This window comes from Anomaloglossus baeobatrachus, chromosome 10 (genome assembly GCF_048569485.1).
Source record: "Anomaloglossus baeobatrachus isolate aAnoBae1 chromosome 10, aAnoBae1.hap1, whole genome shotgun sequence".
Taxonomy (NCBI): domain Eukaryota; kingdom Metazoa; phylum Chordata; class Amphibia; order Anura; family Aromobatidae; genus Anomaloglossus; species Anomaloglossus baeobatrachus.
Window position 1 is genome coordinate 187,351,732 of NC_134362.1, and position 22,281 is coordinate 187,374,012.

The 22,281-nt window shown below is 51.6% G+C and overlaps 1 protein-coding gene across 1 annotated transcript in view; it reads left to right on the forward strand.

The window, feature by feature from the left end:
• Positions 1–20,135, forward strand: part of TCF25 (TCF25 ribosome quality control complex subunit) — a 42,597-nt gene extending 22,462 nt beyond the window's left edge. The window contains exons 12-18 of the mRNA XM_075325981.1: positions 7,262–7,421; positions 7,657–7,744; positions 8,997–9,155; positions 11,394–11,484; positions 14,852–14,931; positions 15,012–15,084; positions 19,890–20,135. Of these exons, the coding sequence (XP_075182096.1) occupies positions 7,262–7,421; positions 7,657–7,744; positions 8,997–9,155; positions 11,394–11,484; positions 14,852–14,931; positions 15,012–15,084; positions 19,890–20,054 (816 nt within the window). The 3' untranslated portion in view covers positions 20,055–20,135. The remainder of the gene's footprint in view (positions 1–7,261; positions 7,422–7,656; positions 7,745–8,996; positions 9,156–11,393; positions 11,485–14,851; positions 14,932–15,011; positions 15,085–19,889) is intronic.
• The last annotated feature ends 2,146 nt before the right edge of the window (positions 20,136–22,281 follow it).

The window sequence follows — 22,281 nt, forward strand, 5'->3', positions numbered from 1 at the left end:
CATCTGAATTCTGCGGCCCTGAACCTGACTGTGTGGCCATTGAGTCCTGGATCCTAGCATCTTCAGGATTATCTCAAGGGGTCGTGGCCACCATGAGACAGGCTAGGAAGCCCACGTCTGCTAAGATCTACCACAGAACGTGGAAGATTTTCTTATCCTGGTGCTCGGCACAGGGAGTGTCCCCCTGGCCATTTGCATTGCCTACTTTTCTTTCCTTCCTGCAATCTGGTTTGGAAAAAGGCTTATCGCTCGGCTCCCTTAAAGGGCAAGTCTCAGCGCTATCGGTATTTTTTCAAAAGCGTCTAGCACGACTTCCTCAGGTACGCACGTTCCTGCAGGGGGTTTGTCACATCGTCCCTCCGTACAAACGGCCGTTAGATCCATGGGATCTGAACAGGGTACTAGTTACCCTCCAGAAGCCGCCCTTCGAGCCTCTGAAGAATGTTTCACTTTCTCGGCTCTCACAGAAAGTGGCCTTTCTGGTTGCGGTCACGTCTCTTCGGAGGGTATCCGAGCTGGCAGCGCTGTCATCCAAAGCTCCCTTCCTGGTTTTTCACCAGGACAAGGTGGTGCTGCGCCCGATTCAGGAGTTTCTCCCTAAAGTGGTATCCTCTTTTCATCTCAATCAGGATATCTCCTTACCTTCCTTTTGTCCTCATCCGGTTCATCGGTATGAAAAGGACTTGCATTTGTTGGATCTCGTGAGAGCTCTCAGGATCTACATTTCCCGCACGGCGCCCTTGCGCCGTTCGGATGCACTCTTTGTCCTTGTCGCTGGTAAGCGCAAAGGATCGCAGGCTTCAAAATCCACCCTGGCTCGATGGATCAAGGAACCAATTCTTGAAGCCTACCGTTCTGCTGGGCTTCCGGTTCCATCAGGGCTGAAGGCCCATTCTACCAGAGCCGTGGGTGCTTCCTGGGCATTACGACACCAGGCTACGGCTCAACAGGTGTGCCAGGCAGCTACCTGGTCGAGTCTGCACACTTTCACCAAACATTATCAGGTGCATACCTACGCTTCGGCGGACGCCAGCCTAGGTAGAAGAGTCCTACAGGCGGCGGTTGCCTCCTCGTAGGAGAGGGCTGTTTTGCAGCTCTAACTTGAGGTATTACTTTACCCCACCCAGGGACTGCTTTTGGACGTCCCAATCGTCTGGGTCTCCCAATGGAGCGCCGAAGAAGAAGGGAATTTCTTCGGCGCTCCATTGGGAGACCCAGACGATTGGGTGTATAGCTACTGCCTCCGGAGGCCACACAAAGCATTACACTAAAAAGTGTAAGGCCCCTCCCCTTCTGGCTATACACCCCCAGTGGGATCACTGGCTCACCAGTTTTCAAGCTTTGTGCGAAGGAGGCACACATCCATGCAATAGCTCCACTGTTTAGTCAGCAGTAGCTGCTGACTATGTCGGATGGAAGAAAAGTGGGCCCATATAGGGCCCCCAGCATGCTCCCTTCTCACCCCACTTGCGGTTTGTAAGGTTGAGGTACCTATTGCTGGTACGGAGGCTGGAGCCCACATGCTGTTTTCCTTCCCCATCCCCCCTCAGGGCTCTGGGTGAAGTGGGATCTTACCGGTCTCCAGGCACTGAGACCGGGCTCCATCCACAGACCCAGAGAACCTGCTGGATTTGGAGCTGGGTATCCTCAGGGACAGGGCCCTGCGACATTAAGGTACTCTGTGTCCCCGTACACATCGCGCACACACGCACCAGCATTGCTGGGAGTGTTAGTGCGCCGGGGACAACAGCGCGGAGCGCTTGTGCTATTATTCACTGCAGCTTTGCTGAGTGAATTTATGTATTGGGAACTGCCGCGCCGGCCGCTGCTGGGTGTTTTACACTGTGGCGCGGCTGGGACTTGTGGTGCGCCGGGGACTTCCGCGCCGGCCGTGCACATAGGACGGCCGCGCTTATTACTCGAGTCCCCGGCTTTGCGGCCTAGTTTTCCTTTCGTTCCCGCCCCCAGCCCTGCCAGTCAGGGAAGGGGCGGGACGCTGTACAGTAAGTCAGCGCCGAGAGCTGGAGTCTGCTTTGCATTCTCCAGCCCCCTTCACTAGACTCAGTGGGCGCCGGGTTTCCCGCTCTTGTCTCGGGCACGCCCTCGGCCCGCCCCTCTTCTCTGGACGCCGGCAGCCATTCCGGCACGCAGAGCGGGAAAACGGAGACAAGCGCTGAGCTAGCAGTCACAGGAGGCGCCACACACCTGCGTTTGTGCGGGCGGTAAGCGGCAGCTGCAGTGCTGACCCACTAATGCCGAAGTCTCCTGCTGTACTTTTGTAAAGTCGCTATTCAGGATGCAGGCCTAGAAACAGCAGCTAAAAAGCAGCGGTGCTAAGCACAGACTTTCTATGCTGCTTGTCTTGCATGTGCTGAAGTGTCATGTGTCCTTGGGGCTTGTATGCTTTACATTGCACTGTACTGGCTATTCTTGGCTGTCTACCCGCCTAGATGGCTAGACAGCGGCAGCAAACAGCAAGGGTGCTAAGACACAAGCTTTCAATGCTGCTTGAATTGCATGTGCTGCAGTGTTTATTTTCATGTTTGTATGCTATACATTCACTGTATGTCGCTATTCTTGGCTAATGCTCATAGATAACTTGACAACAGCAGCAGAAAAGCAAGGGTGCCTAGGCACAAGCTTTCAATGCTGCTTGGATTGCATGTGCTGCAGTGTTTATTTTCATGCGTGTATGCTATACATTCACTGTATGTAGCTATTCTTCGCTTCTGCTCCTGATTAACTAGACAACAGCAGCAGAAAAGCAAAGGTGCCAAGGCACAAGCTTTCTAGGCTGTTTGTACTACATGTGCTGTACTTCATGCTTGTATGCTTTCACTGTAAGGTCGCTATTCTTAGCTAATGCTCCTAGATGGCTAGACAACAACAGCAAAAAAGCAGGGGTGCCAAGGCACAGGCTTTCTATGCTGCTTGTACTGCACGTGATACGGTTCCAGGGCCCCCAGTATATGCAATTGCTCAACCGGGGTCTCCGCTACAGGTAGCCAAAAGACCACCTGTGATTCCTGTCCATGGACAGGGATGGAGTTGCAGTTTCCGCTGCTATATTGTCTGTGATTATGACTAATATCTTACAGACTTTGCAGTCCAGATAGACCTTGGCCAAGGTTGATTCAATGCCCCTGGCCACCCTGACTTGGAATAAATCAGGGTTCCAGGGGGGTCCCATACATCCCAGGGTGCAGGCTCTGACACGGACGACAGTCCCAGACGGCCTAAGCGAGCTCCATGGAAACGGCCCTCGACTTCATCACTGGTCAGGGTCACCACAGGAGACGTAGCTGTTCAGGACTCTGATCTTGAGACCGCTCTCAATCCGGATGCACCGGATGGTGACGCTATAGTGAATGATCTTATAGCGTCCATCAATGGAAAGTTGGGTATTTCCCTCTCAACTCCTCCAGTGGAGGGGTCAGCTTCACAGCAAGAGAAATCCCTCTTTCAGTATCTCAAGTGTATATTGAGTATTTTTCTGGTCACTCTGACTCCAGAGAAGCAGTCCAGAATCTCCACGCTTATCCCGATAACAGTTTCTCCAACTGTATTTAGGATACGCGGTGTCTCTTCCCCCCTGACGTGGTCAAGCGCTAGACCCAGTGTCCAAAGGTGGATCCCCCAATCTCCAGGCTTGCGGCTAGATCTATAGTTGCAGTGGAAGATGGGACTTCACTTAAAGATGCCATTGACAGACAGATGGACCTCTGGTTGAAATCTGTCTGTGTAGCTATCAGCGTGTCGGTTGCTCCGGCATTCGCAGCCGTATGGGCACTCTAACCTATTTCAGCTGGGCTTGCGCAGCTGGTCTTGAGCACATGTACATCTGTGCCGCAGGTGGTGTCCTTAACCTCGCAATGTCTGCATTGCGACTTACCCTAGTAATGCTGTCCTGGAGGGACAGTCGAGGTGGGTCCTTCCCAGGCTCGGGCAGGTCCCAATTGTCCTCGTCCAAAAGGGCTCACAAGGCTCAGAGGGGCTCAGATTCCGGCGGGGCTCAATCACGCCCAAGGAAGGCAGCAGGAGGAACCGCTACCAAGGCGGTCTCCTCATGACTGTCAGCTCTCTCTCTCCGCATCCGCGGTTGGTGGCAGAATCTCCCGCTTGGGGACATTTAGCTGCCACAGGTCACAGACCGGTGGGTGAGAGACATTTTGTCTCACGTGTACAGGATAGAGCTCTGCTCTCGTCCTCCGACTCGATTCTTCAGCACTTCCCCCCCCTCCCCCCACCGAGCCGATGCTCTTCTGCAGGCAGAAGAAGTGGTAATCCCTGTTCCTCTTCAGGAACAAGACACGGTTTTTTCCTCCAATCTTATTGGGGTGCCAAAAAAGGGGTGGCTCTTTCCGTTCCGTTCTGGACCTAACACTGCTCACAAGCACGTGAAGGCCAGGCGGTTCCGGATGTAACCCTCCGCTCCGTCATTGCCTCAATGTCGCAAGGAGGTTTCCTAGCATCAATAGACATCAGGATGCTTATCTCCACGTGCCGATTGCTCCAGAGCACCAGCGTTTGCTACGTTTTCGTTATTGAAGACAAGCATCTTCAGTACGTAGCCCTGCCCTTCGGTCTGGCGACAGCCCTACGGGTTTTCACCAAGTTCAGGGCAGCAGTGGGAGCAGTCCTGCACTCTCAGGGTCACTCTGTGATCCTTACTGGGACGATCCACTTGTCAAGGCACCCTCTCAAGAGGCATGCCAACACAGCCTGAACGTGGCGCTGGAGACTCTCCAGAGTTTCGGGTGGATCATCAACTTTTCAAGGTTACATCGGGCACCGACCCAATCGCCGACATATCTGGGCATGGAGTTTTCACACTCCCTCAGCGATAGTGAAGCTTCCGCTGGACAAGCGGGGGTGCAGTCTCTCCTTCAAGGCCAGGCACACCCCTTAAGACGCCTCATGCAGAGGCAGTCACTTTCGCGCAGTTTCATCTGCGTCCACTTCAATGGGACATGCTTTGCCAATGGGTTGGGGAGTCGACGTCCCTAGACAGGAACGTTTCCCTTCTCAGACGGTCAAGGAGTCCATCCTTCAGATCAATGTTCTGGAAATCTGGGCAGTGTATCTTGCCCTACAAGCCTTCCAGCAGTGGCTGGAAGGAAAACAGATCCGAATTCAGTCGGACAATTCCACAGCGGTGGCAGACATCGCCCACCAAGGCGGAACACGCATCGCCAAGCCTACCAGGCAATCCGGCGGATTCTGATGTGGGTGGGGGACAGAGCTCCACCATATCCGCAGTTCACATCCCGGGCGTAGGAAATTGGGAAGCAGACTTCCTCAGTCGCCTGGGTTTGGACGCAGGGGAATGGCCTCTGCACCCAGAATGGTGTCAGGAAATCGGTAGCCGCTGGGGGATGCCGGACGTCGACCTAATGGCGTCTCGGCACAACAAGGTCCCGATTTTCATGGCGCGGTCTCACGAGCAAAGTGCTCTGGCGGCAGGCGCCCTAGTTCAGGATTGGTCGCAGTTCCAGCTACCCTATGTGTTCTACCTCTGGCACTGTTGCCCAGAGTGCTACGCAAGCTTAGCTCCGCTTGCCGCCGCGCCATCCTCGTCGTCCCAGACTGACCGAGGAGGTCGTGGTTCCCGGATCTGTGGCATCTCACGGTCGGCCAACCGTGGGCACCCTCAGACCGGCCAGACTTACTGTACCAAGGGCCGTTTTTTCCACGGAATTCTACGGCCCTGATCCTGACTGTGTGGCCATCGAGTCCGAGATCCTAGCGTCTTCAGGATTATCTCAAGTCGTCATTGCCACCATGGGACGGGCTAGGAAGCTGACGTCTGCCAAGATCTACCACAAGACGTGGAAGATATTCTTCTCTTAGCGCTCTGCTCAGGGAGTGTCTCCCTGGACATTTGCATTGCCTACTTTTCCTTCCTTCCTGCAATCTGGTTTGGGAAAAGGTTTGTCGCTGGGCTCCCTTAACGGACGAGTCCCAGCGCTGGCTGTATTCTTTCAGAATCGCATAGTACGACTTCCTCAGGTACGCACGTTCCTGCAGGGGGTTGGTCACATTGTCCCTCCGTACAAGAGGCCGTTAGACCCATGGGATCTGCACAGGGTACTAATTGCTCTCCAGGAGCCGCCCTTGGGGCCTCTGAGGGATGTTGTTTTCACTTTCTCGACTGTCACAGAAAGTGGCTTTTTTGGTAACGGTCACGTCTCTTCAGAGAGTGTCCGAGCTAGCAGCGCGGTCATACAAAGCTCCTGTCCTGGTGTTTCACCAAGACAAGGTAGTGCTGCGCCTGATTCCGGGGTTTCTCCCTAAGGTGGTACCCCCCTTTCCTCTCAGTCAGGATATCTCCTTACCTTCCTTTTGTCCTCATCCAGTTCATCGATATGAATTGGATTTGCATTTGTTGGATCTGATGAGAGCGCTCAGAATCTACTTTTCCCGCACGGCGCCCCTGCGCCGCTCGGATGCACTCTTTGTACTTGTCGCTGGTCAGCGCAAAGGGTCGCAGGCTTCCAAATCCACCCTGGCTCGATGGATCAAGGAACCAATTCTTGAAGCCTACCGTTCTGCTGGGCTTCCGGTTCCATCAGGGCTGAAGGCCCATTCTACCAGAGCCGTGGGTGCGTCCTGGGCATTACGACACCAGGCTACGGCTCAACAGGTGTGCCAGGCAGCTACCTGGTCGAGTCTGCACACTTTCACCAAACATTATCAGGTGCATACCTACGCTTCGGCGGACGCCAGCCTAGGTAGAAGAGTCCTGCAGGCGGCAGTTGCCTCCCCGTAGGGGAGGGCTGTCTTTGCAGCTCTAACATGAGGTATTTCTTACCCACCCAGGGACAGCTTTTGGACGTCCCAATCGTCTGGGTCTCCCAATGGAGCGCCGAAGAAGGGAATTTTGTTACTTACCGTAAATTCCTTTTCTTCTAGCTCCAATTGGGAGACCCAGCACCCGCCCTGTTTCCTTCGGGATTTTTGGTTTTTTCGGGTACACATGTTGTTCATGTTGAACGGTTTCAGTTCTCCGATGTTACTTCGGATTGAATTTGTTTAAACCAGTTATTGGCTTTCCTCCTTCTTGCTTTAGCACTAAAACTGAGCAGCCCGTGATCCCACGGGGGGTGTATAGCCAGAAGGGGAGGGGCCTTTACACTTTTTAGTGTAATGCTTTGTGTGGCCTCCGGAGGCAGTAGCTATACACCCAATCGTCTGGGTCTCCCAATTGGAGCTAGAAGAAAAGGAATTTACGGTAAGTAACAAAATTCCCTTCTTTTTTTAGGCTCATCGGAATTTATCCCAACTCCCCAACTTTGCGTTTTCGGTGCCGTTGGCGCTGTTTTTCTACAGTCAGCAGGAAGAGGTGTCGCAGCAGGAGCAGCAAAGCAAGAGTGACAGAGCGTCCCTCCTCCTGCAGCAGGCCCTGATAATGTTCCCAGGAAGTAAGTGTCCCGTCCACTACTATGGGGTTTGATCTGTCCTTTTTAAATGTTTTTTTTTTTTTTTCCTCTTTTTTTTTTTTTTTATTTTGGTGCTTTCCGTTTATTTATTTTGTGCTATACATCCCTTTTATTGTCTGGAAGCAATCAGCAAGCTGCCATTTACTGTTTATTGCTCTTTATTGTCCCGCTGATGGTCATGGTGATTTGTTGATTTGTTTTACTTTCTTGGCTGCAGTTCTCATTCCTCTTCTTGATGCTTGTGGTATTCAGCCCGATTCTGATGTCGCTTCACATACGTTTTTCGGAGCCGTGGCCCAAATAAAGTAAGTAAGGTGCATCCCCTCTAGTCAGTATGTCGCCGTTTTGACAAGGGGTTGACTAGTCGAGACAACCCCATAGTCCTATCTGGGGATAGTCCTCCATATATTATGATGCACCCGATTAGTCCTCCATATAATATAATGCAGCCCTATAGTCCATATTGCGTTATGCAGCCCCATAGTCCATATTGCGTTATGCAGCCCCATAGTCCATATTGCGTTATGCAGCCCCATAGTCCATATTGCGTTATGCAGCCCCATAGTCCATATTGCGTTATGCAGCCCCATAGTCCATATTGCGTTATGCAGCCCCATAGCCCATATTGCGTTATGCAGCCCCATAGCCCATATTGCGTTATGCAGCCCCATAGCCCATATTGCGTTATGCAGCCCCATAGCCCATATTGCGTTATGCAGCCCCATAGCCCATATTGCGTTATGCAGCCCCATAGCCCATATTGCGTTATGCAGCCCCATAGCCCATATTGCGTTATGCAGCCCCATAGCCCATATTGCGTTATGCAGCCCCATAGCCCATATTGCGTTATGCAGCCCCATAGCCCATATTGCATTATGCAGCCCCATAGCCCATATTGCATTATGCAGCCCCATAGTCCATATTGCATTATGCAGCCCCATAGTCCATATTGCATTATGCAGCCCCATAGTCCATATTGCATTATGCAGCCCCATAGTCCATATTGCATTATGCAGCCCCATAGTCCATATTGCATTATGCAGCCCCATAGTCCATATTGCATTATGCGGCCTTTAAATATGGCAATCAATTATATAGCCTATCTATAAGATCAGTGGCAGTCCAAACGTTGGGGACCATCACTAATCACAAGAATGGAGCAGAAATGCACATGCACAACCACCAAACTCATTTCCTTTGGTGAGCAATGGTCATGCATGTGCACTACGGTGTCATTCATACAGGCTTGGGACCTCCATTTTTAGGATCGGAGGGGGTTCCCCCACCAATTATACTTTAACTCTTGCCTCAATAGTTGTACCAATATGCATGGGGGTCATCTTGAGCCCATGGTACCAGACTATGCTGATCGTGAGATAACTCCTTCAACACCGGTCAGTTAAGGGCATCAATAGTTATTTTACTGACCGGAATGAATGGAGTTAAGCTGCAATACCAGACACAACCAGGGGGGCGCTGTTGCATTTTATATAATAGACTATGCAATATAAGTACCAGTAGATGCATTTTTACAATATTTTTTTGTATTTTCCGCAGCCAGCCCCCTGCCCTATCCCAGTTGACCTCTCTGTATATTGGAAGATGTCAAGGCCTCTGGAAGGATCCTTCAGTCATGGGCTGGTTGGAGCAGAATGTCCGAGACGTTTTGCACAAAGTTGATAATAATGATCCGATAGTGAAGGAGTGTGAGCTCAGGTGAGAACAGGTCGACTTGGGTTTTTTTTTTTCTAAGTAATGGGCAAGTCTCTATTTTGGAGGTAGGGGGCAATAGATAAAAATGCATCCTACCAGGTGATACCGACAGAGGTGCCATAATCACGCCCCTATCATTAAAGGGATTGTGCACGTGTAGGGAGCAGTGAATACATTACTCACGCCAGCGTTGATGGTCTTTGATTACTTTCCTGGAGCGATGATGTTTTCAGCCCTTGCTTCTGTAGCCTCTCTTCTTTTGCACTGCTGGCCGCAGAATGAGTTATCGAAGAATCGGTCAGTGAGCTGGCAGGAGAATTGATCCCTCTTCTCCTGAATGTCCCTCAGCTGATTACGACCACAAAGTCCAGCTTAACTTTCACGTGGTCCATTCTTTAACGAGAACCGCCAAGCCAGCCGGGTGCCTTATGCCCTCCAAGCCTGCCGGGCGCCTTATGCCCTCCAGGCCAGCCGGGTGCCTTATGCCCTCCAAGCCAGCCGGGTGCCTTATGCCCTCCAGGCCAGCCGGGCGCCTTATGCCCTCCAGGCCAGCCGGGCGCCTTATGCCCTCCAGGCCAGCCGGGCGCCTTATGCCCTCCAAGTCAGCAGCTTTAACATTCGCGTGTCCAAATTCCCGCCCTAACCATCTCTGTATGATGCCATTCTCTAAAATATAACTTAAACCAAAAATGTATTACCTCTGTTTTTCTTATTCAAATTAGGCCTGCGACCAGTAGCAGGGGCCTTTTTTCTGTGTTATTACGCCTCTGTGGGCTTGATAACATGATTTTCATTAGCCGACGTCACCACCTGCTAATGGAGATCTTGCACATGCGCGGCTCATTCCGGGCGTGTCGGTACGTCTTAGAGGCAGGGTGGACACCCCCAGCTTCAGAGGGTGCACTGCGCATGATCTGAGGTTTTCTACACTTTCGATTGTGCGCAGTGTACCTCTGTAGCCGAAAAACAAACGCCTGGCTTCAAAAGGTGCACTGACGCGGCCGGAATGAGTCGTGCGCATGCGCAAGATCTTACATCCGGCTTTAAAGGAGCACTGATATGGCCGGAATGAGTCGTGTGCATGCGCAATATCTCCAGGAGCTGGTGGTGATGCTGCTTTTAGAAATCATGATATCAAGAGCACACAGAATAAGGGCTGACTAGTCTGGGGAAACTGACGCCCCATCTATTAGTCACAGTCCTAAATTGAATAGGGAACACAGAGGTAATAAGTGTTTTAACGTTTTATTTTAGGGAATGGTGTCATACAGGGATTGTTAGGGAGGGGATTTGAATAGGCAAATGTAAATGCTGCTTGCTTGGAGTGCATAGGACACCTGACAGGTTCCTTTTTAAAGGGGTTGTCCACTTCTTTTACATTGATGGCCTATCCTTAAGACGGGTCATCAATGTCTGATTGGCTGTGGTCTGACACCCCGCACCCTCGCCGATCAGTCGTTTTCAGTCCTGGCGGCGGCAGCATGCAGCCGGGAATGCTCAGTTCCGGAGCTGCTCCGTCTTCTCTGTCGTCATTCTAATTAATAGGAGGCGGATGTGCAGAAACGGAGCAGCACCGGAACTAAGCATTGCCGGAACCGAGAATTGCGGATCGGCAGGGGTGCGGGGTGTCGGACCTCAGCCAATCCGACATCGATGATCCATTCTAAGGACAGGCTATCAATGTAAAAGTAATGGAAAAATCCCTTTAAGTAATATATAAATAAGTTCTTCCTGCAGAAGGGGGCGCTACTGTCCAAAAAAATGTGGGTTTTAACGAAGGGAGCAGATGACATCCTTGAATTAGCACAATATGTAAGATGTCAGTCTGCCCGGCTGTAGCCTCGCTGCCGGTATTTCCAGCACACTGATGAACCCGCAGAGCTGGACCCCTGCCACGTATATTCCGGGATCCTGCTTTATCTTTTGGCAGTAAGCGTCGGCTATAAAACTAAATGATACTTCCTAGCCTCTGTGTCTGCAGAGTGGGCGGCCACAGGGGCTCCCCCTGCCATAAAAGTCTATGAATCCAAATAATTTAGGAAGCTATGGCACAGAAAATCCCATTTTCGCGCTGACGGATCAGGAGGCTCTTGCCAAGGAGTCAGGCTGCGAGGAGTGTGAACATTCGGGAACAAGAGCCATTGATGAGATGAAAGCCCAATCTCTGGGTATAAATAGCCGGATTTAGAAAGACTTGTGATTGTTGCATTTTTTTATTTATTTTTTTTTTTCCATCGCCAGGAGAAAGACTCGGTACCAGAGCGCCCCCAGGAACATCCATCGTCATGTCATCCTGTCCGAGATCAAGGGGGCGAACTCCGCGTTGCCCATGGTGAGTATCCCTCCCCCCTGCTAAAAGCAAGAGGGCGGATTTTTTTTTTTTTTTTTTTTGCCCCCCCCCCCCCCTTCTTATCCTTTTTTTCACAATTTTCATTCTCCAAGATCCTAATGTTCACGGTATCACAAGATGTCAAGTGTTTCTTGTTACGGTGAGATGTCATTGCAAACAAAGCCTTTTTGTGGAAGCTCAGACAATACTAAGAATCTGCAGCGAACACGTCCTCGGGCTGATTTTTCCAAGCCAACGCTTTCATTTCCATAACGTAATCACCAAAAGATACCTCTGATGCTTAGTGCGTTTTGAGCGAAGGAGTGGTGTAAAATTGCTAATTTTTTCCATAACTTGTTTTTTTTTTTTTTTTTATTAATATAATTTGATTATGGCATTAATTCTTCTAGGTCCACTTGCACAAAGTTAGGAATTACCGCCGCAGCCGGGTTGCGTCCTCCCCCGCACTCCCCTGGTCATCCACATGTGCGGCTACCTCCTTCCCCTCCCGGGCCCTGTACATGCTGCACAGGGTTCCCAAGAGTGCACCTAAGACGCGCACACACCGATCCTCCTCTTAAAGGGTCAATGTACTGTTTAGAGGAAATGCTTCAGCCTGTGGCTGAAAGGCACAGTGTATTTAAGGCACCCTCCCATTAGGGGAGGTGCCTGGGCAATACTTCTAATTAGTCAGTCTCCAGTGTGCTACCTAGATAGTTGTCAGGTCCTGTTAACCCTGCGTCCATTTAAAGTACCTGCCTTCCCATATCTGTCTATCCCTTCCCATGCCCACCATTCCTGTCCGTGCCTGCCTGTATAGCCTGCCTCAGTCACCCCACCTGTACCTGACTATTCCTGAGTCCATCACCTGTCCTGCAAGTTAGCTGCCGCAGTCACGTCACTGCCCTGGGAGTGGTTCCTGGCGTCCGACTCACAGTGGGCACTTAGTTAAGCCCCACTAAGGGGTAAGTCTAGTGGTCCCATGGGTCCACTAACCCCGCTTGCTGCCTCTACACCGTCTGTGAGCGTTACAGTACAATTATCATAATATTTGTTGGTTGAAACAAAAACAGAACCAGCCTTGTAGGTTGCTTAAAACTGGGTGAGGAACAGCCAATCTACTACAATGGTGAGGTTGTGGAAGACAGGTTCATGTCACAAGCAATAAGAAACAAGGTAGTTATACTGAATCGGCAAGGTCTCGCCCAGGCAAAGCTTACAAAGCAGCTTAGGTTTTAGGATGTGCTGTTAAAGCTTTTTTGAAGAACAGGACAATATTGAGAACAGTGGTGGACTGTTCTGAGAAATCCGATCCAGAAGTCATCTTCATGGAAGAATCATGGCCAAAAAGACAAAGCTTCGACATGAAAAGAAGGCAAAGCAATTCAATAATGCATAGAAAGACTAAATTACTTACCGGTAATGGGAGTTTCCGGAGTCCACGACAGCACCCACGTGTACAGGGTGCTGTCGTGGCGAATGGAAAAGACTAAATTACTTACTGGTAATGGAATTTTCCGGAGTCCACGACAGCACCCTGTACACGTGGGTGGTGTCGTGGCGAATGGAGAACTGAGGTACAGAAAAATGGCAGGAGGTGTTCTGAACTAATATTTAGCTGTAACAGAAGACAGCTTTCTCCATCTTTTGAGGATGCTGCCACATCAGGGTGCCGCTGTTCCCACAGTTGAGAGGCCACCAAAAGTGTGACCCTATGGACGTCGGAAGGGTGAATATAATCCGACCCTCATCTTCCTTTATTTCTGCTTAGGGTCTTTCCCCTGGAGGGTCTTCCTCCTTTTTATTTCCCCTAGACCATCCTTCATCCCCAATCCAGATGATCTTTTGGTGAAGGTTCCATCCGTGGAGGAGAACCTTGGATTCCTCGGTGCTCTTCGGTTGAATCATTCAACAGACAAAATGATTTCGGATGCCAGTCCAGCTAGCGTGACCTTCGACATCTGAGTGGGTCGTGTGTTTCTTCCACCAGGGAATTTCGACCTTCTCCAAGCCACAGTGTCACTTTTGTGGATGGAAACCTCAAGCTTCATTTGTTTTGAAAAGCGTTATACAGGGCTGGTTAGGCAGGGAATTTGGGCAGGTAGCAATGCTGCTGGGTTGGATGGTAGAGCGGACCTGACAGGTTCCCTTTAAGACAGTAAAATGATGTAACATATGAGACATGGTTCTATTTTCTGCAGGACCCTGTCGCGTTGCGGACATTTACGGACCGCGCTAATACACTGTTCGATATTGATTGGGGACGGCTGATGCTGTGAAATTGCCGCTCTAAAGGGGACATATCATGGGTCTTCTCTGTGGATAATTGAATTTAGCACGAAGTCTCGACGAGGCCGATCTTACATAATACAGATAATATCTCCTCTTCATCTTCATTCCTTCCTCTCCTGATCTGCGCATGGCGGGAAAATTGCGACCCGTAGAAAACTGTCATCCGCCTCTCGGTGGTCGTGACATCCCTTGTGATATCGCGACAAGCAGAAGTAGAAGGGCGCACTCGTGGGACAGTCGCACGGGGGAGGGGAGAGACTAAAGATGGGGATCCCAGCAAGGTCGGAAAACTTAAAGGGATCCTGTCAGATCTGTATGCACCCAGTACCACCAGCAGTTCTGGGTGCATATTGCTAATCCCTGCCTAGATAATGGGATCTATAAAATGAGTATTTCTAAAGATCTTTTATCATATGCTAATGAGGCCAGGGACTAGTCACATGGGCGATATTCCCCTTGGCTAGTCGGCCTCCTTAATATATTGGGACGTCCCTGTGAGCATAATAACATGCTAATGAATGTGCAGCGTCAGAGGCATGGTCGATCTCACCGCTCTCTGCTGCCACCGCGCCCAACACTGGATTTCGGCTCAGTGCGCATGACTTCCAGTCATGCGTACTATGAAGTCGGGTTTACGCGTCCCGGGTTCAAATTGGTGTAGTGCACATGACCAGAAGTCCAGGGACGTTCTGATCATATGCATAGAGTTGAAAACCACAAGGTGGCAGCAGAGGTGAGAGCGACCATGCCTCTGATGCTGCATATTCATAAGGGGGCCAACTAGCCAAGGGAAGTAACGCCCCTGTGACTAGTCCCTGGCCTCATTAGCATATCATAAAGGATCTTTAGAAATACTTTTTCTAAAGATCCCTTTATCTATGCTACTAGATACAGGGACGGTTAGGCAGGGATTAGCAATATGTACCCAGAACAGCTTGTGGTTCTGGGTGCATATTGGACCTGACAGGTTCCCTTTAAAGTCCCACTGAGGTGCCGTCTTATATCAGAACACTGCATCTTAAGCCATAAAATCCAAGATGGTAATCTTATTCTTAATGTACATTTCTCCCGTCCTCAGGACGTCCTCTCTCAGCCGGTGCTCAGCTTTGATCCGTTACCCCCTCTGGACTCTGTGGTGTCCTACACAAGGCCGGAGAGGTAGGTGCCATCTGCTTGTTGGTTTCTAGTCTTTGTTGTGTTTTTTGTTTTTTTACTATTCTACTCTTCTTCCCTTCCAGGACGCAGCGGCCATCCAATGAAGGAACCTTATCTCTGTTCTTTAGATCACTTTTGCCAAATTTTAACATGCAGGTGGGTGAGAATGGGATTCTCCTCCATGTATGCTGCCCTTTGATGCTTTTTACTGTTTGCTCCCATTTGTGTACATCTCCAGCTGCCAGTGATGATATGCTATAGCAGCGCGTGACCGCTGCTGCCAGTCAACGACTTCAGCGGTTACGTGCCATACTACTGTCATCACCTCTTGCAGCCTGTTATGCCACGCACTGGTACCATTTATTATGGGAGGTCTGTTCATGTACCGTATTTTTCGGATTAGAAGACACACTTTTCCTCCCAAAAATTTGGGAGGAAAATGAGGGATGCATCTTATAAGCTGAATGTAGCTTACCAGGAGGTAGGGGAGAGGGGGTCACAGGAGGCAGGGGCGTGCTGCGGGATGTACTGTGCACTATGGGTGGTGAGGCAGGGGCTTGCTGCAGGCTGTACTGCGGGCGGTGAGGCAGGGGCGTCCTGCAGACTGTACTGCGGGCGGTGAGGCAGGGGCTTGCTGCAGGCTGTACTGCGGGCGGTGAGGCAGGGGCGTCCTGCAGACTGTACTGCGGGCGGTGAGGCAGGGGCATGCTGCAGACTGTACTGTGGGCGGTGAGGCAGGGGAGTGCTGCAGGCTGTACTGTGGGCAGTGAGGCAGGGGAGTGCTGCAGGCTGTACTGTGGGCGGTGAGGCAGGGGAGTGCTGCAGGCTGTACTGTGGCTGGTGAGGCAGGGGCATGCTGCAGGCTGTACTGTGGCTGGTGAGGCAGGGGCATGCTGCAGGCTGTACTGTGGCTGGTGAGGCAGGGGCTTGCTGCAGGCTGTACTGCGGGCGGTGAGGCAGGGGCGTCCTGCAGACTGTACTGTGGGCGGTGAGGCAGGGACATGCTGCAGGCTGTACTGTGGGCGGTGAGGCAGGGGCTTGCTTCAGGCTGTACTGTGGGCGGTGAGGCAGGGGCTTGCTTCAGGCTGTACTGTGGGCGGTGAGGCAGGGGCATGCTTCAGGCTGTACTGTGGGCGGTGAGACAGGGGCGTGCTGCAGGCTGTACTGTGGACGGTGGGCTCTGCTGTGCTGTGGGTGGTGAGGCCGGGGCCGCCACCTTAAATTTTGGCGGTGTGGGCTTCAACATTGGTGCCCGGAGTCAGCGCATGCGCAAATGGAGCTTTCGGTTTATGATCTCATCTGCGCATGCACCGCCTCCAGCCCAATGATCTCCTAGCAGCGGACTAAAGGGAAATAGCGCCTGGAGGCGATGTATGTGCAGATTGAGTTGTCGGCTCGAAATCTTATCTATGCATGCGCTGCTTCTGGCTCATTGATCTTCCAGCAGCGGACTAAAGGGAAATTGCGCCTGGAGGCGATGCGTGCACAGATGGAGCTCTCTCTGCTCATGCTCTCATCTGTGCATGCGCCATCTCCGGCCCATTCATGTCCCAGCAGCGGACTAAAGGAAAATGGCGCATGCGCAGATGAGATCTCGGCTTATGATTGAGGTATCTGCTCAATCTGCACACGCGCCAACTCCGGGCATCATTTCTTTGAAGCCCGCACCGCAGAGAGTTCCTGGATGCTCCTCCTGCCTGACAGTGCCGCTGTCTGTAGCGAGAATCCGGGACACCCCCAGCACCGCCTGCAGCATCGTCCTACTCCAGCACTGTCCCTGCCTCCTCAAACCCCGCTGCCGCCCCCCTCCTGTAAGACACTACCGGATTATAAGATGGACCCCATTTTTTCCTCTAAGTATGGGGTGCGTCTTATAAAACGAAAAAATACGGTACTCAAAGAGCAAGCGTGAAATTGATTTACTCCCCCTTGAATTCTTTTTTTAGAACTCGACGTGATATTCCTCTGTCATTCCTCCTGGAAATATAGGACTCAGGTTTCAATATACAAAGTAGATGATTTGCAGTGATCTAATATTGCTAAGACGGCCATTTTTAAAGAGACAGATACCCCCCTTTTACTATTGGGAGGGGATTAGTACTAGATAGGAGGTTTGTGTTAGGCTCTTTGGGGACATCCTTAGTGCTGGATGGCCAGGAGGCACAATAGAACATTTCGCCCCTTTCCCGTACCCTGTGTATGGTGTAAATCTCGGCCATGTCTCACGGATGTATGAATTGCTGTTGATGAGCAGCGTATGTTCTGTGTGTTTCTATCACACACCCATGTTATTGTCGGAATCGGCCAAAAATACACACAATGCCTCATTTTATCCTAATTTGTCCCTGGGGTGGGAGCAGCATCTTATCAGTTTTCTTCCCCGGCTGCAGCTGTTTATCCCTGTACAGATCGTTTCTGGAGAGGGGCGATGGGTACACTCATGTGACTGTTTTTCGGGGTAGGGATGGAGATAACGAGGAGAAAGAGAACTATGGGTGTGAGTAGAATGGGGGCTACACACTGAAAGGCGATGGAGGGGCGATCAGATGGTGCAGGGAAGTGGTTGGGTCCCTACATATAAATTAAAAGCAGCTGGATTGCAAGATGGCAGCTGGAAAGTAGAGGGTTTCCCAGATGTTAAAAACTAATATGAGGGGTGTACCACTCCTTTGAACAAAAAGTTGGAAGTTACAATTGTCCACAACGTCTTGTGCTGAAGAATTAAGATTTCGATTTGGTGATGTATGGCTCGGCATTGTGCTTGGTGATGTACGGCTCGGCATTGTGCTTGGTGATGTACGGCTCGGCATTGTGCTTGGTGATGTACGGCTCGGCATTGTGCTTGGTGATGTACGGCTCGGCATTGTGCTTGGTGATGTATGGCTCAGCATTGTGCTTGGTGATGTATGGCTCGGCATTGTGCTTGGTGATGTATGTCTCAGCATTGTGCTTGGTGATGTACGGCTCAGCATTGTGCTTGGTGATGTACGGCTCGGCATTGTGCTTGGTGATGTACGGCTCGGCATTGTGCTTGGTGATGTACGGCTCGGCATTGTGCTTGGTGATGTACGGCTCGGCATTGTGCTTGGTGATGTACGGCTCGGCATTGTGCTTGGTGATGTACGGCTCGGCATTGTGCTTGGTGATGTACGGCTCGGCATTGTGCTTGGTGATGTGTGGCTCGGCATTGTGCTTGGTGATGTGTGGCTCGGCATTGTGCTTGGTGATGTATGGCTCGGCATTGTGCTTGGTGATGTGTGGCTCGGGATTGTGCTTGGTGATGTGCGGCTCGGCATTGTGCTTGGTGATGTGTGGCTCGGCATTGTGCTTGGTGATGTATGGCTCGGCATTGTGCTTGGTGATGTGTGGCTCGGGATTGTGCTTGGGGATGTACGGCTCGGCATTGTGCTTGGTGATGTACGGCTCGGCATTGTGCTTGGTGATGTACGGCTCGGCATTGTGCTTGGTGATGTACGGCTCGGCATTGTGCTTGGTGATGTACGGCTCGGCATTGTGCTTGGTGATGTATGGCTCGGCATTGTGCTTGGTGATGTATGGCTCGGCATTGTGCTTGGTGATGTATGTCTCGGCATTGTGCTTGGTGATGTGTGGCTCGGGATTGTGCTTGGGGATGTACGGCTCGGCATTGTGCTTGGTGATGTACGGCTCGGCATTGTGCTTGGTGATGTACGGCTCGTCATTGTGCTTGGTGATGTACGGCTCGTCATTGTGCTTGGTGATGTACGGCTCGTCATTGTGCTTGGTGATGTACGGCTCGGCATTGTGCTTGGTGATGTACGGCTCGGCATTGTGCTTGGTGATGTACGGCTCGGCATTGTGCTTGGTGATGTACGGCTCGGCATTGTGCTTGGTAATGTACGGCTCGGCATTGTGCTTGGTGATGTACAGCTCGGCATTGTGCTTAGTGATGTACGGCTACTTCAGCTGCTCGGCCATGAAGCTCCCAGCGAAGTGTTTGTGGTGATGTTACTGGAGGAGGTTTGGACTCTGCAGTTATGGGGTCAGCAGAGCGGTGGGCACTTTTCTGCTCCTCAGCACTCGGCCCCCGCTCTGTAACATTACTTTGTGGCTGAGTTGCTGCGATTCCTTCCACTTCTCAGTAATATCAGTCACAGGTGATGAGGAAGATTTAAAAGGGAGAAATGTCATGAACGGATGTGTTATCCCGGAGACTCCTATTACAGGATGCGCTGGTATCAGTGATCTCTGCAGCACCAGCCTATCCGTCACATGTTAGTAAAGGCATAAGGAATATGTCGGGGGAGGGGAGGATATACATCGGGAAGGGCCAGATGTTATACATTGGGTGCCAGATGTTATTCCCTGGGGGTGGCGAGGGACGGGATGTTATACACTGGGAGTGGCAAGGAGCTGGATGTTATACACTGGGGGGGGGGGCGCGTGGGGTCAGATGTTATACCCTGGGGGTGGCAAGGGACGAGATGTTATACACTGGAGGTGAGGGGCTGGATGTCATACACCGGGGTAGGTGAGGGGCCGGATGTTATACACTGGGGGGGAGGGGGGCAAGGGGTGAGCTGTTATACACCCGGGGGGGTGCGGCGCCTGATCTTATACATTTTATAGTGCTCCCCCATTGCACTGCCTTTTGCAGACGTTGTCCCTGAATGCTCTCCCTTCTGGGAATCACATTTTATCACAATCTATCACATGAATTGTTCCTGCTTCTGACATGAACCCTCCGAGCGTCAGGCATTGGACATAATAGATATAATCTCATTACTATTTCCGCGTTTGGTGGGTGCTATGATTGGGATCTACTGACGTCTTGAGACGAGTAAGCGGAATCTTTGATTTCATCTTTATGTCTTTGATGATTCGGAGTGGCTGAATTTCATGCCTTGTATTATGAGCTATTGTTCTCTGGTGTCCATGTACCTAAAAATATCTCCTTATCCGGTATTTTTTTTTTTTTGTAGGGCGAGGCCGCCACCGAGGGTGAAGTGGCCGGAGCTGTCCAGGACTTGAATCGAGGGGTGAACCGGCTGATGGCAGCGATGAGGGACATGCTGGCGAATATCCAGTTCCAGGAGCCTCCGCGGGAGGACAACCCCGATGGGGAAGGAGATGAGGAGTGGGACTGACGCCGGGTGCAGCCGTCCCTCCTCGTCATCCGCACACTTTTCACACGAACTGTACAGTATAATAAATATAGCCGCACCACACAGCGCCGGTGTCGTGATGATGCGTTTGGCGGCTCCGGGTCTGGATCACGTGTTTTGTGTCCGTCCAGCAGCGAGGACACGTGAGCGTCCGGCAAATCTCATGAAGTGTGAAGCCGGGAGCTCCAGTATTCGGCTTGGTAATGTGTCTCATGTGAGGTATGGCAGGCTCTGCAGAATTAGACCCAATCACATGGTAAACATCAAATGACGATTGTTCCGGACTTGACAGGGCTGGGAATACGGAATATGGCTGTGATGCCACAATGCCACCGAGCCTAAAGGTCCAGATACAGAGAATAAGGCACAAATGTACGACCCTAGTGCCACGATAAGCACACCAGCTGCTGGGGAACTACAACTCCCCGCATGCCCTTAGAACCCGTGAATGCTAATGCTGGCGGATCCCTGCCAGGGAAATCCCACCCCAATATCATCTCAGAGCCTCTTGACATTTGCCCTTCTGACTGCTAAAGTCTTCATAGGGCTTTCCACCGCTGTCTCTGAGGGGTCCTTGCCCCATTTTCAACTTCAGTTCCCACGCGTTTCTCCAGTGCTGCGGAGGCTGAGTGCTCGTTTCGGCGCAGCGGTTCAGCTACGCGACTGGTCCAAATTGGAGCGCAATTAAGAGCTCCAGTTCCAACTCTTACCCCTTCTCCGCTGATCTGGGCATCCTCGCCCCTCTCTGGACACACTGGAAAAAATGTTTTATACTGGGGTGATTGGGTGAGCAGGAATTTTGGAGGAGCACAGGCCACGGGGACTGCGGGAAAGAACAGGAACAGATGCTGTATGGCATTCTGCCTGAAAAAGGGCTTGAAAAATGCTAAAAAAAATATATATATGCACTGCAATGTGAAGACAATTTGCTGTGCATTTTTAGTCTTTTTGAACTTCTTTTAAAGGGAAAATTTCACCAGATTTGGCGACTATAAGCTGTGGCCACCACCAGTGGGCTCTTATATACAGCATTCCAGAATACTGTATATAAGAGCCCAGGCCGCACTATGTAATGTAAAAATCACTTTATAATACTCTTTATAATACTCACATGGGGGAGGCGGTCCGGTCCGATGGGTGTCGCTACTCTCCGGTCCGGCGCCTCCTCTCTGCTGCGATCTCCGTCCTCCTTCTTCTGAGGCCCGTTTGCATGACGCATTCTAAGTCATCCACACAGGCCGACATTGAGGTCCTGCGTAGGCGCACTCCCAGCTCATACGAAATCGAAGTACTGTAATGTGCAGACGCAAGGAAAGGATACAGACCGCCCGCACATGCGCACTGCAATACTTTGATCTGCCCTGAGCTGATCACAGTGCGCCTGCGCAGGACCGCAATGCTGGCCTATCTGGATGATGTAGGATGCATCATGCACACGAGCCTTAGAAGGAGGAGGTCGGCGATCACAGCAGAGAAGAGGTACCGAACAAGAGAGCAGCGACACCCATCGGATCAGAGAAGAGGAGGTGCTGGACTGGAGAGCGGCGACACCCATCGGACCGAATCGGAGAAGAGGAGGTGCTGGACTGGAGAGCGGTGACACCCATCAGACCGGATCGGAGAAGAGGAGGTGCTGGACTGGAGAGCGGTGACACCCATCGGACCGGATCGGAGAAGAGGAGGTGCTGGACTGGAGAGCGGCGACACCCATCGGACCGAATCGGAGAAGAGGAGGTGCTGGACTGGAGAGCGGTGACACCCATCAGACCGGATCGTAGAAGAGGAGGTGCTGGACTGGAGAGCGGCGACACCCATCAGACCGGATCGGAGAAGAGGAGGTGCTGGACTGGAGAGCGGCGACACCCATCAGACCGGATCGGAGAAGAGGAGGTGCTGGACTGGAGAGCGGTGACACCCATCAGACCGGATCGAAGAAGAGGAGGTGCTGGACTGGAGAGCGGTGACACCCATCGGACCGGATCGGAGAAGAGGAGGTGCTGGACTGGAGAGCGGCGACACCCATCGGACCGAATCGGAGAAGAGGAGGTGCTGGACTGGAGAGCGGCGACACCCATCAGACCGGATCGGAGAAGAGGAGGTGCTGGACTGGAGAGCGGCGACACCCATCAGACCGGATCGGAGAAGAGGAGGTGCTGGACTGGAGAGCGGCGACACCCATCGGACCGAATCGGAGAAGAGGAGGTGCTGG